This window comes from Podarcis gaigeae (genome assembly GCF_964106915.1).
Source record: "Podarcis gaigeae genome assembly, chromosome: 4".
NCBI classification, from domain to species: domain Eukaryota; kingdom Metazoa; phylum Chordata; class Lepidosauria; order Squamata; family Lacertidae; genus Podarcis; species Podarcis gaigeae.
Genome location: NC_139677.1, coordinates 107,413,071 through 107,433,589, shown reverse-complemented (window position 1 = coordinate 107,433,589; position 20,519 = coordinate 107,413,071). Strand labels below are relative to the sequence as shown.

Below are 20,519 nucleotides of genomic sequence, written 5' to 3'. Positions count from 1 at the left end.
CCCTTGAATGAGCAGTTAAGCATTTCTTGGAGGGGAAATGGCATAAGTTTGCGTATAAGCATAAAGGCATGCATTAAAAGATATTATTCATGATGAGAATAGGATTTATTTCTTTTGAGCTTCTCTTGGTTCCTCCTTGGCAGCCAGCGCGATTGTTTCAACAGGGCTAGAACTCAGGACCCGCTGCCTTGAGGGACATCTAAGAGCAGTTGGGCAGGGGAAAGGTCTCCCTTGGGAGGTGGGGGACTCTCCTTCTTGGGAGGTTTCTCAGCAGAGATCGGAGGGCCATCTGCCATGGATGCTTGAGCTGAGATTCCTGCATTGCTGGGGGTTGGACTAGATGACCCTGGGATCCCCTCCTCTCTCTCCACTCCTGAATTCCAGGAGGAGCTTCCTTGCCTCCTGCAAAGCCCTTTTCCCTGCAGGCTCTTCCTCTGGTTTCTGGCCAAGGGAGGGAGATGCTCAGAGTCCAGCCAAGAGCCTCACCCCCAAAAGGATATCTGGGAATTGGCGTAGCGGGGGGGGGGCAGCTGCCCCCCTGAATGAATAACAAATAATAAGAATCTGAGGTTCTGCCAAGCGAGAGAGGGCTGCGCAGGATGGGCTCTGCATTGCAAGGGTTAAAGGGAACCGAGCTGCCTTCCTAGAGAGGACAGGAAGCAAGGGGGGGCCAGGTCCTCCAGAGCCAAGCCCCCCCCCCCCCTCCCCAGTCCTTCCCTGCTTGGGTGTCTCTCCTGCAAGGGCTGCCTCGCTCTCCCCTCCTGGGATCTGGTGAGTCTCCCCCCTCTCTCTCTGGGATCTGGTGGGGGTCCCAGGGCTGCAGCAGGGGAGGGGGCCAGGGGGGGGACCCCAAGTCAGGGAGGAGAGGGTCAGGGGTGCAAAGACCCCACCCCCATATGCTCCTGCTACCCAGAGGAGGAAGGAGCCCCGGGGCTGAGAGCCAGGAGGAAGCTCAGGGAAGGAGAGAGCTCGTCCCGGGAAGAGGGGGGGGACCCCAAGTTAGGGTGGGGGTCCCAGGGCTGCAGCAGGGGAGGAGGTCTGGGGGGCGCCTGATCTGCTCCTGCAGGGGGGGGACCCCAAGTCAGGGAGGAGGAGAGGGTCCTGCCATGGAGGGGCCAGGTCTGCAACGCTCTCCCTCCTTCCTGCAGATCAGAGGATCCCAAACTCATCTAGCTTTCTGCCCCCCCTTCAGAAAAAATCTCCTTTCTTTCAACAAAGGAGTCCCTAGGACTCGGGGTGACATTGCTCATCGTCATTGCACAACAGAGGGAACAGGTGCAAGCGGTTTTCCAAAGCTGGAGGATAATAATAATATTAATTAACTGCCTAAATTTCAAGGGAGATGTATTTGGCTCTGCCCACGTGGCCCTCACAGCAAAGAAAAAGGGACCCCACCCCAGGGGTCAGTCTGGAGAGCGGCAGAGAGTCCAAGTGCAAAAAAAGGAGACAGAAGCAGGGGAGTGGGGGTGGGGAGAGCAACTCCTGAGGACCCCCAGGTGAGGACCCCCACTAGAGCCAGGCATCCATTTTCCACAAGATACAAATTATTCCCTTGTCAGTCAGTTCTGACTTCTTGCACTTACTTTACGGAAGCATTTAATGTTTGATGGATGACTGTATTTTAATATTTTGTTGGAAGCCTCCCAGAGTGGCTGGGGAAGACCACCCAGATGGGTGGGGTATAAATAATAATAATAATAATAATAATAGATGTTGTTGTTGTTAATTGAATTGATATACCACCCTTCAACAAAAGATCTCAGGAACATTGAAAACATAGAACTCATAAAAAGTACATTGGTACCTCGGGTTACATACGCTTCAGGTTACATATGCTTCAGGTTACAGACTCTACTAACCCAGAAATAGTACCTCGGGTTAAGAACTTTGCTTCAGGATGAGAACAGAAATCATGCCCCGGCGGCACGGCAACAGCAGGAGGCCCCATTAGCTAAAGTGGTGCTTCAGGTTAAGAACAGTTTCAGGTTAAAAACGGACCTCCAGAACAAATTAAGTACTTAACCCGAGGTACCACTGTATACAAATGATAGGTAAAGGTAGAGGTACCCCTGCCCATACGGGCCAGTCGTGTCCGACTCTAGGGTTGTGCTCCCATCTCACTTAAGAGGCCGGGGGCCAGCGCTGTCCGCAGACACTTCCGGGTCACGTGGCCAGCGTGACAAGCTGCATCTGGAGAGCCAGCACAGCACACGGAAACACCGTTTACCTTCCCGCTATAAAGCGGTACCTATTTATCAACTTGCACTTAGGAGTGCTTTGGAACTGCTAGGTGGGTAGGAGCTGGGACCGAGCAATGGGAGCTCACCCTGCCGCGGGGATTTGAACCGCCGACCATGCGATTGGCAAGTCCTAGGCGCTGAGTTTTTACCCACCTCCATAAAATTTACCCTATAAATGATACATCACCTCAAATCCTTTAATCAGGTGAGTTTTCTCCTTTGGAAAGAGGCAGGTGGAATCTCCACATTTGCTAATAGAATAATGTTGAAAGGCTAGTGAAATATGGGGAACCAAGAGCATCTGCTTGGCATGCAGTGTGGTTGTTGTTGTTGTTATTATTTACTGGAAGGCAGGAGCAGCCAGGCTGATTCACATCACATAAATCCCTTCCGTTGCCTCCACATTGTGCATTGCAATCTTCCTTCTTGGAGGGCTAGAGTATGGCTACCAGATATTTTTCAATGAATCCGGGGACACTCCCCCCCCCCCAAGCTGAGTAGCAACAGGGAGTCAGTAGTGGGGATGGTGAGGCAAAGGACCCTGGCTCCCTCTCCTTCTGCTTGTCTCTCAGAGCCAGGAGACGTCTGACAATGGAGGAGCAAAGGCAGGCTGCACTGTTTGATCGTTTGAACCCCAGAGAGGAGGGGACTTGGAAAGCTGTGGGGACAGCGGCGTAGCGTGGGTTATCAGCACCCGGGGCAAGGCAAGTACAGTAATTTACTCTCCCAAGCAGCAGCAGCGAGGCTTCTCTTTCCCCCGCGCTCTCCCGGAGCTGCCTCTTTTCTTTCCTTTTTTCCCTTTCTCCAAGGCTTTTCGCTTTCTCTCCTTAATTGATTCCCCCTCCACACCGCGGCGTTTCCTGGCTGCTCCCCCCCTTCCCCTCTCTCTCCTCCTCGCTCTGCTTGCCTTGCCCTGCCCTGCCTGAGGGCGCCCTGAGGAGACTCCGCTCTCCCTTTTGACCAGGCGAGGTGGGAAAAAGGGGGGAAAGTCTCTTCCCGCCCCCTCGCCAGACTCCCTGCTCGGCTCGGCTCACTACCCAGGCGGCCAGTGGAGAGAGAGCTGCAATTACCATAAAGCTCCTCTCCCTTCGCTTCGCCAAGCTGTCAAAGCCCGGCAGCAGCGGCACCGGCAGCAGCAGGCGCAGCCAGACCCCCACCAGCCAGCCAGCCCACCCGCCCGTCCGCCCGCCCGGCTTCCTCTCCTTTTTTTGCCCGCAGCAGAAGGCTTCGCTCTCCCCCTTCCACGACCTCCTCGCCAAGCCGAGTGAGCGCGGGCTCCCTAACCCATGGATTTTAGTAGGGGCAGAGAGCTGCTAGTGCGAGTGCGCCCCCCGCCCAAGTTGCGCCCGGTGCGGCTGGCACCCCTGGCACCCCCCACGCTACGCCACTGTGTGGGGAGCCAGGGGACTTCACTCTCAGCAGCTGATTTCGTGAAGGAAGACCCTGACATGGAATTTGACTCAATATCGATCCAGAGCAGAATTCCAATGTATAGTTAGCAGAGTGAAACCTAAACACATTATAGGATCCCCCAAAATATACCAGAGGTATTTCATCCGGTGGAGCTTTCTGCTACTGAAGGCAAATGAGCATAATCTGTTCACAAATCCAAAACATTCAGGATTGGCCCTGTCCATAAGAAATCCAGTTGCAGCAGCCTTAACCTAAACTTACCTAAATTTACTGAAACTTGACAGACCCTCCATGAATGAGCTGCTCTTCTCATTAGGCCTGAAACTCAGCCAAGTCTGTGAATATCGTGTTCTTGCTGATAAAGAGTTAACTCCGGCTGTGAAGTGTGGGATTTCCTGCCCAGATAACTCTGTGACACCAGCCTTCTGAATGTCGCCAGTAGGATTCATCTGTAGTTGCAGTTTTCATGGAATCCTAGAGTTGAAAGGGACCAAAAGGGTCATCAGGTCCCATGCCCTGCATTGCAAGAGTCTCAGCTAGATCCTCCAAGACAGATGGCCATCCAAACTAGGCTTCTTGTATTTCTAGATTGATCACTGAGTGCTAAAATAAGCATTCTAAGCAGTGGACAGGCGATAACAAATAGAGGCCAGGATTCACCTAGCCAGCCCCATCCGCTGCAAAATATAGCCTGCCCCCCCCACTCCTCGATGCCCCCATGAACCCCTTGAATCTGGCTCTAGGGCATTGGGAGGGAACCTCCCCAGAACAACTCACGAGGAGAGGAGAAAGGGGATCCTTCCATCGGGGAAACTGGGATGTTGCGTAGGCAGAATAACGTGGAAAACACAAGGCGGAGTACCACCTATTTGCACAAAGATGAATGTCCGTAATTAAAACACAGAATAAAAGAATTCAATTAAAACATCAAAATAGGCATCCATAATACAAATGTGCAGCAAAACAATCCTACTGAAACAACGCAGCAATAAACAGGAAGGAAGGAGACAGAGCATTGTGTAGCAGATCATATTTCTGCTGTCTCAGAGGAGGACATTTCCCTTTTTCTTTTAGGGTCCAGTGTGCTTTGAAGACAATCTCTGTCTGTTTCACGGACGAGGAATGGGCGTTGCTGGATCCTGACCAGAGAGCTCTGCATAAGGACATCATGGAGGAGAATCGGGGGATCGTGGCCTCTCTTGGTAAGGCTCCCTGTGGGATCGTCCTATCTGCCTGGAAATTCAAAAAATACCTCTATGTGATGAACCTCATATATTTTCACAGAGCTCAACAGCGCCCCCTACAACAACGGGAAACCTAACACTCCCACAATAAACCTTGAACAATAAATTACTGTTTTTTCTTGTATATATAATTTTTAAAATTATTTTCCATTTAATATTGTACATTCGCATCATCATTATCCGCTATACCACCCTGGCTCTTTAGAGCCTCGACTTCCTTCCCTCCTGCCTCAGATTTCGAAATTAACATTTATATCATTGCAATTTGTACATTTTCCAATTCTTATTACACTCATTACAGAATGTCTCAAGATTTAAATATAGAAAGGTAGAAAATTTCTCATTACAAGTCTTCAGACAACCCTGCTAGTGATGTTAATTGCTTACAATAATCTTTCAGATACCGTATAAATTTACTCCAACCCTTTTGGAATACTTAATCATGCTGGTATTCCTGTCAGTGTCACCAGATATGCAAAGTCCATTATTTTCATCTGCCAATCTTCTTACAGAAATTCTCACCATGTCAATTAATACTGAGTTCGGGAACCTTTAGCTTTAATTCTGGCCTTGCAACGTCTTCCCATGGAGTGAAGCAAGTTTCTTAGTTCTGCAGCTGTAATAACGTGAAACCAAGATGGAATTATTGCAACTATTAATTGGGCTTTATTGCTGGGTTGCTTCTGACTAACAAGTTTCTTTAGTCAGCTCCAAAGATTTTTGATTGGGTTAAGGTCTGGGCTATTCACAGTCCATTCCAGCAGTGGAATTGATTCTCTTGAAACCACCTTTTGCACACAGCAGCAACATGACATGGAGCTGAATCCTGCTGAAATAGAAAACAAACAAACAGATACAGTGGTGCCTCGCAAGACAAAATTAATTCGTTCTGCGAGTTTTTTCGTCTAGCAAATTTTTCGTCTTGCGAAGCACGAAATCCCATAGGAATGCATTGAAATTCAATTAATGTGTTCCTATGGTCAAAAAAAGTGCAAACAAAGCCAAATTTGGTACAACAAGAGTTTATTAACTGCTCTTTAAAGTCACACATACTGTAAAGAGCAGTTCGAAAATTGAAGGAACAATAAATTAAGTTTCTAAACATGACAGAAAAACATTTAAAAATCAACAAAGTGTACCGTACATTTTCTAAGACTCTGGGGGACAACTCGAAGAAGGTTCCTCTTCCACTCTTTGCTTCTTGCTGAAGAACCTGTCCATAGTCTGCTGCTTCATCCGCCTTTTCAGCACCTCCCTAAAAGGCGACATGACCGTCGTATCAAAAGTGTTCACAAGGTCATGTATCACATGCTTGTTAGGGTGGTGCCGCTGTGCAAAAGCCTGCACATCCTTCCACTTCAGGCAAATGTCCCTCAGTTCTTTGGAGGACAGCTGTTCCTCAGTTGCTTCCTCCTCTTCCAGCGAGGCCTGCTCCTGCGCAGCCTCTGCCTGCAGTTCGACCAGCTCCTGGGTGGTCTGCTCGTGGTCGTGCTCCTCCACCAGCTCGCTGACGTCCTCCTCTGTGACCTCCAGGCCCATGGTCCTCCCCAAAGAAACAATGTCCTGCACCACTGTTGACTCTGGTGCATCAGAGTCACTTGGTGCCACACAGTCCGGCCACAGGCTGCGCCAAGCGCAATTCAAATTTCTCTGGCTGATCCCGTCCCAGGCCGTGGTGATCATCTTCAAGCAGGTGACGATGTCGAAGTGGTCCTTCCAGAATTCCCGCAGGGTGATGGTGGTGCAATCAGTCACCTCGAAGCATCGCCTGAAAAGCTCCTTGGTGTAGAGTTTTTTGAAATTGGCGATGAGCTGCTGATCCATCGGCTGGAGCAGTGGCATGGTGTTAGGCGGCAGGAACATGATTCTGATGAAGCTGAACTCCTCCAACAAGTCCAACTCAAGGCCTTTAGGATGAGCAGGAGCATTGTCCATCAGAAGCAAAGCCTTCAGCGGCAGGTCGTTGTCCAGCAGGTACTGTTTTGACAGCAGGGCCAAAAGCAAGATTGACCCAGTCCACAAACAGCACACCGTGTGACCCAAGCCTTGCTGTTGGATTGCCACATGACACTCAGCTGCTCCTTGTCGATCTTGTGTCTCTTGAAGGCCCGTGGGTTCTCCGAGTGGTACACCAGCAGGGGCTTGATCTTCAGGTCGCCGCTTGCATTGGCACAGAAGAGCAGGGTCAGACGGTCCTTCATGGTCTTGTGGCCAGGCAACTTGGCCTCCTCCTGTGTGATGAAAGTCCTTTTGGGCATCCTCTTCCAAAACAGCCCGGTCTCGTCGCAGTTGAAGACCTGCTGTGGAATGTAGCCCTCCGTCTTCACAACCTCCAGGAACTCCGCTGCAAAGTCTTCAGCCGCAGGAACATCAGAACTGGCAGCCTCTCCATGCCTGACCACGCTGTGGATTCCAGATCTTGTCTTGAACCGGTCAAACCAGCCTCTGTTTGCCTTGAAGACCTCTGGCTCGCCTGAGGTTCCTGGCTGTTCCCGGACGAGGTCTGCGTGCAAGGCCTTGGCCTTCTCGCAAATGACGGCCTCAGTCACTGTGTCCCCTGCACGCTGCTTCTCTTCTAACCAGATGAGCAGCAACTTCTCCACCTCCTCCAGAACAGCTGGGCGATTCTTCACGATCCTGGTGACTCCCTTGGCTGCATCCGTCGCAAGGATCTTCTCCCTCATCTTCAGGATGGTCCCGATGGTCGATGGATTCCTCCCGTACTCCCTGGCGAGTTCTGTCACACACATTCCACCGTCGTGCTTCCGGATGATCTCCTTCTTCATTTCCAGCGTCACCTTCTCCTTCTTCCTCTCGCCGGCCTCTGCAGCAGCAGTCTTCTTTGGTCCCGTGGCAGCACAGCTCCTACCTTCGTAAACTCAGAAAAGAAAAGAAAAATCAGTGCTTCACTTCCAAAAAATTCAAAAGCACCCAGCACACAGAAATTCAAACCCAGTCCTTGAATTCCAAACACCCTAACCCAAAATCCACAAACCCCAATTTTTTTAAAAAAATTTTAACTTACGAAATGGCTGCAAATCACCAGTCTTCATAATCCTCAAATGGCTGCAAAAGAAGTTTTGGAAAAGCTTTAAAAATCACCAAAGTCTTCAAAAACCTCAACTGTTCCCCCAGCCACCCACCCACCACACAGAAATTGCAAACCCCTCCCCAACTGTTGCAAACCCCTCCCCAACTGTTCCCCCAGCCACCCACCACACAGAAATTCAAACCCAGAATGTTTTTTTAAAAAACAACATGGCCCAATGGTCACAGAAAATCATAAAAATGCAGAAAAAAACACACAAGCTCCCAGATTCTTACAAACCCCTCCTCAACTGTTCCCCCAGCCACCCACCACACAGAAATTCAAACCCAGAAAATTTTAAAAAAACAACAACATGGCCCAATGGTCACAGAAAATCATAAAAATTCAAAAAAAAACAAAACCCCCACACAAGCTCCCAGATTCTTGCAAACCTCTCCCCAACTGTTCCCCCAGCCACCCAGCACACAGAAATTCAAACCCAGATTTTTTTTTAAAATAACCACATTGCCCAATGGTCACAGAAAATCATAAAAATTCAAAAAAAACCCACACAAGCTCCCAGATTCTTGTAAACCTGTCCCCAACTGTTCCCCCAGCCACCCACCACACAGAAATTCAAACCCAGAATTATTTTTTTAAAAAAAAACCACATGGCCCAATGGTCACAGAAAATTATAAAAATGCAGAAAAAACCACACAAGCTCCCAAATTCTTGCAAACCCCTCCCCAACACCAAGTCCTTGAATTCCAAACACCCCAACCCAAAATCAAAAAAAAACCCCCAAAAGTTTTAAAAGTTTAACTTACCAAATGGATGCAAAAGAAGTTTTAGAAAAGCTTCAAAAATCAGCAAAGTCCTCAAAAACCTCAAAAAAGGCTACCACACCGCGTGCTATGAGTTGCTCCTCGAAGTTCAAGTTGCAACTGCACCTCTTCAAGCAATGCACCCTGGGTATTAACGGTTTTTAAGAAAAAGGAAACAAACTTGCAAGACGTTTTCGTCTTGCGAAGCAAGCCCATAGGGAAATTCGTCTTGCGAAGCAACTCAAAAAATGAAAATCTCTTTCGTCTAGCGGGTTTTTCGTCTTATGAGGCATTTGTCTTGCGGGGCACCACTGTAGAAAGGTTCAGTATCTGGGAAAAGATGACGTGCAGAATGCTTCACTTTGGGCTCAAGTGTTTCATTTATGTATTTTAGAGCATTTATATTCCCTTTGATTTTTTAAAAATAATTTTTATTAGTTTTAAAAGTTACAAAAAGAAAAGGTAAGCAAAAACAAAACAATACATCACAATAAGAAAAAAAAGAAAGAAAAAGAGGGGGGAAAAGAGAAAAAAGAAAATACAGAAAAATAAAATCCATTAGAAAAACACACCTCCCTTTTTTGTATTCTATTTTTTTTATTATAAATTTTTTATTGATTTTCCAACACAAATTAAAAACAAAACAATACACAATACATAGACAAACAAACATATAAACATGTATAATTTCAAAACCTCTTTTTCATAAACCTTACTTCCCAGACTTCCCCTTGCCTCCCCTTTTCTGCATCCCTGTTTTGAAATTTCTTCAGCAACCCCTCACTTCAATTAACTAATTACTCATTTTCTTTTTTACCTTCTTCTCTTACTTAATCAATTACAGCTGTAATTCTATATTTTCCTTTCCCTTGACATTTTAGCACTCATTAATTTTACAACAGTTCTTGAGATATACTTTAAATTTCTTCCAATCTTCTTCCACCGTCTCTTTTCCTTGGTCACGGATTCTGCCAGTCATCTCCGCCAGTCCCATATAGTCAATCACCTTCGTCTGCCATTCTTCCAGCGTGGGTAGGTCTTGTGTCTTCCAATACTTTGCTAAAAGGATCCTTGCTGCTGTGGTAGCATACATAAAAAACGTCCTATCCTTCCTTGACACCAATTGGCCGACCATGCCCAGGAGAAAAGCCTCTGGTTTCTTATGAAAAGTACATTTAAGGACCTTCTTAATTTCATTATAGATCATTTCCCAGAAGACCTTAATCCTCGGGCAAGTCCACCAAAGGTGATAGAAGGTACCTTCCGTCACATTACATTTCCAGCATTTATTATTGGGCAAATGATAAATTTTTGCAAGCTTGACTGGGGTCATGTACCACCTATAAATCATTTTCATAATATTTTCTCTTAAGGCATTACATGCCGTAAACTTTATACCGGTGGTCCATAACTGTTCCCAGTCAGCAAACATAATGTCATAACCAATGCCTTGTGCCCACTTAATCATAGCTGATTTGAAGTCAGTCCATCCGGTCCTGGAGATTTACCCAATTGCATGTTCTGAATGGTCCCTTCTACTTCCTGCTCCATTATTTTATAGTTCAGCATTAACTTTTTTTCCTGGGAGATTTTTTTGTAGTCCATTAATTTTCAAAAATTTATCAATATCCATTTCTTTCTGCGTCTCCTATGTATATAATTGTTTAAAATACCTCTGGAAACACTTTCTAATTTCCACTGGGTTCTGTATATTCTTTCCTTCCACTTCCAGATTCGTAATGGTATTAAGTTTTTGTCTTTTTTTATTTGCCAAGCCAGCAGTTTTCAGCATTTATTTGCTGATTCAAATGTCTTTTGTCTCATCTGTTTAATTTTCCATTCTATTTTCTGGTTCATCATTTTCATATGTTGTACTTGATATAACTTTATCTCTTTCAGGATCTCCTGCAACTTTGGTTTCACTCTCAGTTTCTTCTCTCCTTCCTTTATTTTCTCCAAAATCTTGTCTTTTTTCTCATTTTGAACTCTCTTCTTAATCGCATTCTGTTGTATCAAAAATCCTCTCATAACCGCTTTGCTTGCGTCCCAAATTACTCTTTTTTCAACAGTGGTGTTCATATTTATCTCAAAATAATCTCTCAAAGTTTTTTGGGCCTTCTTTGTCACGTCTTCGTTCTTGAACACAGTGTCATTCATCCTCCATCTGAAGGAACCAGTTGGTGTTAGTTTCATCTCCATCTTCACAGCATTATGGTCGGAGCAAGTTTTAGGGCAAATTTCCACCTTTCTAGTCTTCGGAGCCAGCCCTCTAGTTACCCAAATTTGGTCAATTCTTGTCCATGTCATTTTGGCCTCAGAGAAGAAAGTTCCCTCTCTTCCCAAGGGGTTCTTCATTCTCCAGATATCAACCAAATCCATATTGTCAGTCATATCGAAAAAGGTTTTTGGTAGTCTACCATCCTTGGTAACTACCTGTCTCTGTGCCTTGTCCATATTTGTAGACACTACTCCATTCATGTCCCCCATCAGAATCATATTATAATCCATATAGTCCATCAAAGTCTCATGTAGCTTTTTAAAAAATTCCGATTTTCCTTCGTTTGGTGCATAGATACCTACTATCAGAAATTTCTCTCCTTGTGATTGGATTTCAATTGCAACAAATCTTCCTTGGTCATCTTTAAATATAAATTTCGGGGATAGGCTCTCCTTTGCATAAAGTACTCCTCCTCTTTTTTTAACTTTGTCTGATGAGATAAATTCAAGTCCCAATCATTTATTACTCAATACTTTCCTGTGTAGCCTTATCACATGTGTTTCTTGTAGACAAATCACGTCCAATTGTTCTTTTTTCAATAAATGAAAGACTTTTCGCCTCTTTTTCGGGGAGTTCAGTCCATTAACATTCCAACTTATTGCTTGCAGTGCCATGATGTAGTTACTTTGATTTTCCTCCTACTGCACCCAATTCTTGCTCTTGTTCTGTTGGTGGTGTTGGTATCACTTTCCCTGGGCTGTCCAGTCCAAAGTGTAGTGTTGCTATGTCCAGTATTGGTGATCTTCCGCCAAGTACTTTCTCTGATTCTCTGTCTGGTGGTCTTCTGTCCACTCCTGGCTCTTTTCCAAGTTCCTTCTGCAGGTCTTCTTTGTAATTACTCAGAAACTTTTCTTTGTCCTCAACTGATCTTATTTTTATTTTCCTTCCTTTAAAACTAAAGGATAGGCCTTGGGAAAATTCCCACCTGAAAATGATTCTGTTCTTTCTCAGCAGGACAACCAGATCTCCATAATTGGACCTAAGGTCCAAAAGATGTTTCGGGATATCTTTGAATATTTCCACTCTTGACTGCTGTATTACCAAGAAGACCTTGGTCTTCTGATAGTGCCTACCCAAAATTTTATCTCTCTGTTCTTTAGATCGGAGAGTAATCAAACAGTCTCTTCCCTCCTCTTCCAAGTCTAAAGGCACTCACAATTTTAAATTCTTCTTGTTTCAAATCCAAATCCCAAAACTCTGCAAATTCCTGCGTGAGAAAGTCTATCAAACTATCCTTCTCCAATTCAGGTACAGCTCTGATCCTCAAATTTGACTATTGTTCCTTAAGCCCAAACATAGAAAGCATCAACTTGTGGTCCTCAAGTTGCCTCTGCAGATCTGGGACTCTCTGTGCTTCCAATTGTTTTACCTTAATTTCCACGGCAGCAACTTTTTCCCTGGCTTCCTCTGCAGTCTGTCGGATCGAAGTAGATTCCTGTATCAGTTTCTGAATAGTTTCTATGTTAGCATTCACCTTTTGTCCCAAGTTATCACTGCCTTGCTGTGGCAAAGGGGCTTGAAGAACTCAGAGAAGCTATGAACTATGCCGAGCAGGGCACCCAAGATGAACAGGTCATAGTGAAGAGTTTTGACCAAACGTGATCCACCTGGAGGAGGAACCGGCAAGCCACTCCAGTATCCCTGCCAAGAAAACTCCATGGACAAAGACAACAGGCATATAAAAGTTATTTATACTTTCTGTATTTAAATCAATTTTAATATTTCCAGCATCCACCTTCGCATTTGTAGCATCCACTTTCACATTTGTTGCATCTGCCTTCTTATTGAGCTGCTCCAAAGATTCATTTATCTTACCTAATGCAATCGCTAAAGCTTCTTCTGATGACATTCCTCTTGGTTTAGATTGTGTCAGTACGGCTGCAGGTGGAACAGAAGGACCAGATGTTGACGCTCTTCACAAGGACTTCCCAGATCTTAATGTTTTGTCTGGGAATGACAAATCTACTTTTTCTTTCCCATCTGCCATAGCACTTAAAAAGTCCAAGGTCAGTCCCACAGTCACAGAGTTTTATCTTACAAGTGGAAAATTCCCCTGAACCAGCTTTTGTAACAGTTTCAGAAGCTTCCTCCAGGGGGAAACAGTTACAATCTGTACTTATATTGATCCAAAATAGCGTTTTTCAAAACGCAGCTCAAACAGGAAAATTAGTTTCAATTTTCAGTTATTTTTCCTCCTTTTAAAGATCAGAGTGAGACAATTAAAAACAATGTATCTCTCTTACTGAGCTAGCTGTCAACGAGTGATCTATTCACCATCAGTGCACATTTCAAAGTACAGCAGTCATATTGTCCTGTTGGCAGCCTGTTCCCAGGTTCTGAGTGGTGGAATTTTAGCTTCCTTCCCTTTCTCTTGCAGGTAAATAAAGTCCAAAGCTCCCCCCCTCTTCTCCTGCTTCCAAGGGGGGGATTTACTATTTTTTGATGTTGAAGAATTAAACCTTTCCGATCGGCTTTCCAAGACTTTAGCTTGCAGCCTCTTTGCTTTGATCTAATTACAAAAAGCGGAAGGCGGACTTCCTGTTTATGCCTTCCCACTAGAGTATCGAATTGAGTCTTATTTTTTCCCTTTAGAAGTTTCCAAATTGCTTTACTCACGGGTAGTTACTTTTAGAGTCTGATTATTCACAGGAAAAAGTCAGCGCTTCTCCGGCAACGGCTGTGTGGCTTCGCTCCGTGGAAGAAGCAATCGATTCACAGCACCGCGCTGCTCACCCCACTTCGCTCCGGAGCCCCGAAATCGGGTTTCCCTGCGAGTAGGGGAGGCGCAAAAGGGGCCCGCCGAATCCCACGTTCACAGGCTTCACCCGCCTGTGATTTTGGGAGGGTCCCCGCCTTCGCCGTGGCGGCCAGACCCGGTTCCCATGGAGCAAATTCCTCTTAAGTCAGAGGAATTCCGCCATTACCGATGGTGCTAACCCGGAAGTCCTTACATTCCCTTTGATGACACAAATTCGTCCCATACCTTTTGCTCACATATTTTGTACATACCAAAGTTTGTTCTTGGTATGAGCTTTTGTGTGCATGCACACTTCTTCAGATACCAGCTCATACCAATAACAAACTTAGTTGCTCTCTAAGGTGCCACTGTTGTTGTTTAGTCGTTTAGTCGTGTCCGCCTCTTCGTGACCCCCTGGACCAGAGCACGCCAGGCACTCCTGTCTTCCACTGCCTCCCGCAGTTTGGTCAGACTCATGTTTGTGTCTTTGAGAATTTTACCACTACTGTATATCAAATAAAGCAACATTCAACAACCCATCAGAATCTAATAATAAATACTTTGGTTAATGACAACAACAAAGGTAATGAACATTCACCCAACTCCCTTCAGTTCTTCTTCATTTGTTCCTGAGGCTCTAATCCCTTTTTGTCTCCACTGCAGATTGTGATGAATTGGAAATCGAGAACAAGGATGAACACGACAAAATCCCCAGAGAGGAGAAGCCACGTAAGAATTTGGAGTGTGGAGAGAGCTGCAGTCAGAGCTCCCATTCCAGTTCCCATCAACAAAATCTCATCGGAAAGAAACCCTATCAGTGCATGGAATGTGGAAAGAGCTTCAGTAGGAGTTCCTCTCTCACTTCCCATCCAAGAATTCATATGGGGGAGAAACCCTTTCAGTGCATAGAATCTGAAAAGAGCTTCAGTCAAAGCTCCTCTCTTACTTCCCATCAAAGAATTCATACAGGGGAGGAACCCTATCAGTGTGTGGAATGCGGAAAGAGCTTCAGTCAAAGCTCCTCTCTTACTTCCCATCAAAGAATTCATACAGGGGAGGAACCCTATCAGTGTGTGGAATGCGGAAAGAGCTTCAGTCAAAGCTCCTCTCTTACTTCCCATCACAGAATTCATACGGGGGAGAAACCCTATCAGTGTGTGGAATGTGGAAAGAGGTTCAGTCAGCGCTCCCATCTCACTTCCCATCACAGAATTCATACAGGCGAGAAACCCTATCAGTGTGTGGAATGTGGAAAGAGCTTCAATAAGAACTCCAATCTCACTTCCCATCAGAGAATTCATGCAGGGGAGAAACCATATCAGTGTGTGGAATGCGGAAAGAGCTTCACTGAAAGCTCCAAACTCAATTCCCATCACAGAATTCATAGAGGGGAGAAACCCAATCAGTGTGTGGAATGTGGAAAGAGCTTCAGGAAGAGCTCCTCTCTCACTTCCCATCAAAGAATTCATACAGGGGAGAAACCCTATCAGTGTGTGGAATGTGGAAAAAGCTTCAATAGTAACTCCAATCTCACTTCCCATCAGAGAATTCATACAGGGGAGAAACCCTATCAGTGTGTGGAATGTGGAAAGAGCTTTAGTCAGAGCTTCTCTCTCACTTCCCATCAAAGAATTCATAGAGGGGAGAAACCCTATCAGTGTGTGGAATGTGGAAAGAACTTCACTTATAGCTCCTCTCTCACTTTGCATCAAAGAATTCATACAGGGGAAAAACCCTATCAGTGCATGGAATGTGGAAAGAGCTTCAGTCAGAGCTCTGTTCTCAATTCCCATCACAGAATTCATAGAGGGGAGAAACCCTATCAGTGCATGGAATGTGGAAAGAGCTTCAGTCAGAGCTCTGTTCTCACTTCCCATCAAACAATTCATACAGGGGAGAAACCCTATCAGTGTGTGGAATGTGGAAAGAGCTTCAATAGTAACTCCAATCTCACTTCCCATCAGAGAATTCATACAGGGGAGAAACCCTATCAGTGTGTGGAATGTGGAAAGAGCTTTAGTCAGAGCTACTCTCTCACTTCCCATCAAAGAATCCATACAGGGGAGAAACCCTATCAGTGTGTGGAATGTGGAAAGAGCTTCAGGACGAGCTCCGATCTCACTTCCCATCAGAGAATTCATACGGGGGAGAAACCCTATCAGTGCATGGAATGTGGAAAGAGCTTTAGTCAGAGCTCTGATCTCAATTTCCATCACAGAATTCATAGAGGGGAGAAACCCTATCAGTGTGTGGAATGTGGAAAAAGCTTCAGGAAGAGCTCCTCTCTCACTTCCCATCAAAGAATTCATACAGGGGAGAAACCCTATCAGTGTGTGGAATGTGGAAAGAGCTTCAGTCATAGCTCCAATCTCACTTCCCATCAGAGAATTCATGCGGGGGAGAAACCCTATCAGTGTGTGGAATGTGGAAAAAGCTTCAAAAGTAACTCCAATCTCACTTCCCATCACAGAATCCATACAAAGGTTGGAAAAACCATTATACAGCTTTAGGAGACAGGCAAATCAGCACCTTTTAAACCAGGCCTTTGGCTGATTGACATGTAATGTCCTTTTCAAATGTGGTGGGGAGGGGGGTTACAGATGTGTATTGTGTTTTTATATTGTGCTTTTATGTTGTAACTGTCCTTAGACCTGTGGCTGTAGGGATTAGGAGCCAACTTCGAGGCCAAGGGGTCTTTGCCCCCCCAAAATATATTTGAGGGGGCCACCCCCTAGTTGGTAGGCATCGACATTCCAATGGCATGTATGCATCATGTGATTGATTGTGCTAGGCGGGCCTTACCTGGCCCCTCCCACCAATATTTTATTCAATTCAGTACCACATAAAGACATAAATTGCCTTCCTTTGCACATGTTCCAACTTGTCATTATCCTTATTTATTTTCATCTTTGAAATTTATGTACCCTACATCTGAAGATTTCACACTATAAACATACAGGATGAAAGCATGGCTTTCTCAAAAACATGTAAAGCCAGAGAACTAGAGAGAACCAACTAAGTTCTCAGTGTCACGTTTCATCCTACAAATGCAACGTGGGAGGAACCTTCTCTTCATACTCTGACGAATTGTGTCCTTTTTCCTGTACCCCCCCCCCCACGCTCTTGAATACTCAAAGGCTGGCCCGCCATTTCTGAGAGGCTATGTGGAATTTGGCTTTTCACCTACATTATGGGAGAATGTTTCCATTTTTTTAAAATGATATTTATTACTTTTAAAAATTACAAAAAAAGGAAAAGAAAAGAAAAGAAGACTAGAGAGAAAAAAAGAAAAGAAAAAACACACAATACTGTGCAAAACACAGCCTAAACACATTAACCTAAACACATTAAACTAAACAAAACAAAACCCTATGCCCAACCCTAACCCTTAATAAAACAAAACAAAAACAGTTTAAAAACATACATCACACCTTTTCCATGTTCTATCTTTCATTCCCTTGTTTCCTCGACCTCACACCTCCCTTTTTGTATTCCACTTTTATTAATTGTTTCAGCAAATCCTTTCCATCTTTCTCTATTTTCTATCATATTCTAAATATCTTAACATATTTTTTAACCTTATTTTCCATTAAAACTAAAATACTTATATATGCTTACCTACTTATAACATTTCTGCTAAGGCCATAAAGTTTCATTCCACCATTTTTCTATCACTCATTAATTTTACAGTATTTTTATATATAAACTTTAAATTTTCCAATCTTCTTCCACCATCTCCTCTCCCTGGTTTCGGATTCTGCCAGTCCTTTCCGTCAATTCCATATAGTCCATCAACCTGGAGATCTTATGTCCGAGGCTCTTAACTCTTTTCCAAGTCCCTTCTTTAATGCTAACGAGCAGATCTCGGGAAGACTCCAACCTAACAATACTTTTATTCCTTCTGGACAGGTCAGCCAGATTTCCATAGTTGAAGCTAAGGTCCCTAAAGTGTTTCAAGACATGTTTCAAACTCCCAGAAGTCAATTAATCCCTGCATAGAGGGATCTTTCCAACTTTCCTTCTTCAGTCCAAGCCGAGTTCTGATCCTCAAAATCTGACTTTTTCTAGATTCAATCATAAAAGGCCTCCACTTGTAGTCCTCAATTTGCTTCTGTAAGACTGAGGATCCCGCTTGTATCACTTTAGGTTCAACAACAACAGCTTTCTCCTTCTCCACAACTTGTTCTGCCAAAGTAGATTCCTGTACCAAGTCCTGAATTGTTTCTGTATTGGTGCTCACTTTTTGTCTCAAATTAGTCACTTTTTGTTCCAAGTTGTCAATTTTAAAAGACATGTCATCTGTCTTCTTATGAAGCTGTTCCAGCGAACAGCTTATCTTACATAATGCCGTCACTATGGCTTCTCCTATCAACATTTTGAATGGTCCAAGGTCAATCTCCGGTTCTCACAATTTCTTATCTCACAGCTGGCGATTCCCCAGTTACACTCCTGTAACAGTTTCAAAAGCTCCCTCTAGAGGGAAACAGTCTCCACTTGTATCAATCTTTTCAAACACAACTCAAGCCATAAAGATAGTTTCAATTTTCAGTTACTTTTCCTCCTTTTTAAACGCAGAAGAGGACAATAGAAACAGTATCTTTCTTTTGTTTAGCTAGCTGTCAAATACGCCCTGTTCGCAGTCAATGAACTCTCCCAAAACGTCACTCTTTCTAGCAGCCCTTTTCCAGGCTCAGAGCAGTGGTAATTTGATTTTTCACTCTCTCCTGCAGGCTCGCTAAGTCCAAATTTTTCCCCCTCTTCTCCTGCCTCCAAGGGGGGGTTTGTAATTTTAACCGATGAAAATTTAATCCTTTGCCAAAAGCTTTCAAAGATTTTAGCTTGTAACGTCTTTGCTTCAATCTATTTACAAAAGGGGAAGGCGGACTTCCTGTTTAAGACCTTCCCGTTTTGGTGCCAAATTAAGGTATTTAAAGATCCAATTTTCCGTTCTAGTCACGGGTAGTTGTTTAAAATCCAATTGTCCACAGGAAAAAGTCAGCGCTCTCCGGCAACAGCAATGCGGCTTCACTCCGTGAAAGAAGCAGTCAATTCGAAGCACAGCGCCACTCACCCCACGTTGATCCGGATCCCCTAAACAGGGTTTCCCCGCGAGTAGGGGAGGCGCAAAAGGTGCCAGCCGAATCCCAAGTTCACAAGCTTCTCCCGCTTGTGATTTCATTTTTTTTAAAAGATATTTATTAAAATTTTCCAATTTAATACAGAAAGAAAAGACAACAGACAAAAAAGCAAAAATACACAATTAAAGAAAACAAAACAAAACAAATATAATTCCCATTTCTTATTTCCATTACCTTGTATCCCGGACCTCCTCTCACCTCCCCCTTTTGTATTCCAATTCAGATTCTTAATTCAGCAAATCCTTATTATAACTTAATATAACTTATTTTAGCTTGTTGTTCAACCTTTACATTACAGCTGGTAACCATTTAATTTCTGTCCAACATCATTCTAACATTCATTAATTTTGCAGTATTTCTGTAAATAGTCTTTAAATTTCCTCCAATCCTCTTCCGCCGACTCTTTTCCCTGGTCTCGGATTCTGCCAGTCATTTCTGCCAATCCCATGTAATCGATCAGCTTCATCTGCCATTCCTCCAGAGTGGGTAAATCTTGTGTCTTCCAATATTTTGCGATAAGAATTCTTGCTGCAGTTGTTGCGTACATAAATAAAGTTCTGTCCTTCTTTGGTACCAATTGGCCAACCATGCCCAGGAGAAAGACCTCTGGTTTTTTCAAGAAGGTGTACTTAAGTACCTTTTTCAATTCATTATAAATCATTTCCCAGAAGGCCTTAATCCTTGGGCACGTCCACCAAAGGTGAAAGAATGTACCTTCAGTCTCTTTACATTTCCAACATTTGTTATCGGGCAAGTGATAAATTTTTGCAAGCTTGACTGGGGTCATGTACCACCTATAAATCATTTTCATAATATTCTCTTTTAAGGCATTACATGCCGTAAATTTCAAACCAGTGGTCCATAACTGTTCCCAGTCAGCAAACATAATGTTGTGTCCAACATCCTGTGCCCACTTAATCATAACAGACTTCACCGTTTCATCCTGAGTGTTCCATTTCAACAGCAAGTTATACATCTTTGACAAAACCTTAGTTTGGGTTCTAGCAGTTCTGTTTCTAATTTCAATTTTTCCACCTGGAATCCAATTTTCTTGTCCTGTTTGTAAGCCTCCATTATCTGATAATAATGAAGCCAGTCTCGTACTTTACTTTTTAATTTCTCAAAACTGCAATTTCAATTTGTCTCCCTCTTGTTCCAAAATCTCACAATATTTTGGCCATTTGGACTCCATATTAAGTCTTTTGAAAGCTTTAGCTTCCATTGGTGACAACCACCTTGGTGTTTTATTTTCCAATAAGTCTTTATATCTTATCCACACATTAAACAATGTTTTCCTGACAATATGATTTTTAAATGCTTTATGTACCTTGACCTTGTCGTACCACAAATATGCATGCCACCCGAAGACATTATTAAAGCCTTCTAAATCCAAAATGTCTGTGTCCTCAAGAAGCAGCCAATCTTTCAACCAGCAGAAAGCTGCTGATTCATAATAAAGTTTGAAGTCCGACAGGGCAAACCCCCCCCTTTCCTTTACATCAGTTAATATCTTAAATTTTATTCTGGGCTTTTTGCCCTGCCAGACAAATCTAGAAATGTCTTTCTGCCACTTCTTGAAACAGCCCATCTTGTCCACAATTTGCAATGTTTGAAAC

General features: G+C 44.1%; 1 protein-coding gene and 1 long non-coding RNA gene across 2 annotated transcripts; one reads left to right on the top strand and one right to left on the bottom strand.

Annotated features, from left to right (window-relative positions):
* The first annotated feature begins 3,930 nt into the window (after nucleotides 1-3,930).
* LOC310843408 (uncharacterized protein) lies at nucleotides 3,931-17,603 on the top strand. Its single transcript, XM_083736757.1, has 2 exons — nucleotides 3,931-4,855; nucleotides 14,429-17,603. Exons 1-2 carry the CDS (start codon nucleotides 4,822-4,824, stop codon nucleotides 16,273-16,275), a joined length of 1,881 nt encoding a protein of 626 aa, XP_083592883.1. The 5' UTR covers nucleotides 3,931-4,821; the 3' UTR covers nucleotides 16,276-17,603.
* On the bottom strand, nucleotides 5,737-8,718 carry LOC310843875. The gene is made up of 3 exons (XR_014563730.1): nucleotides 8,667-8,718; nucleotides 8,074-8,520; nucleotides 5,737-6,101 (listed from the first exon to the last, which is right to left on the bottom strand). It is a non-coding gene; the product is annotated as an uncharacterized lncRNA (long non-coding RNA).
* Nucleotides 17,604-20,519: the final 2,916 nt, after the last annotated feature.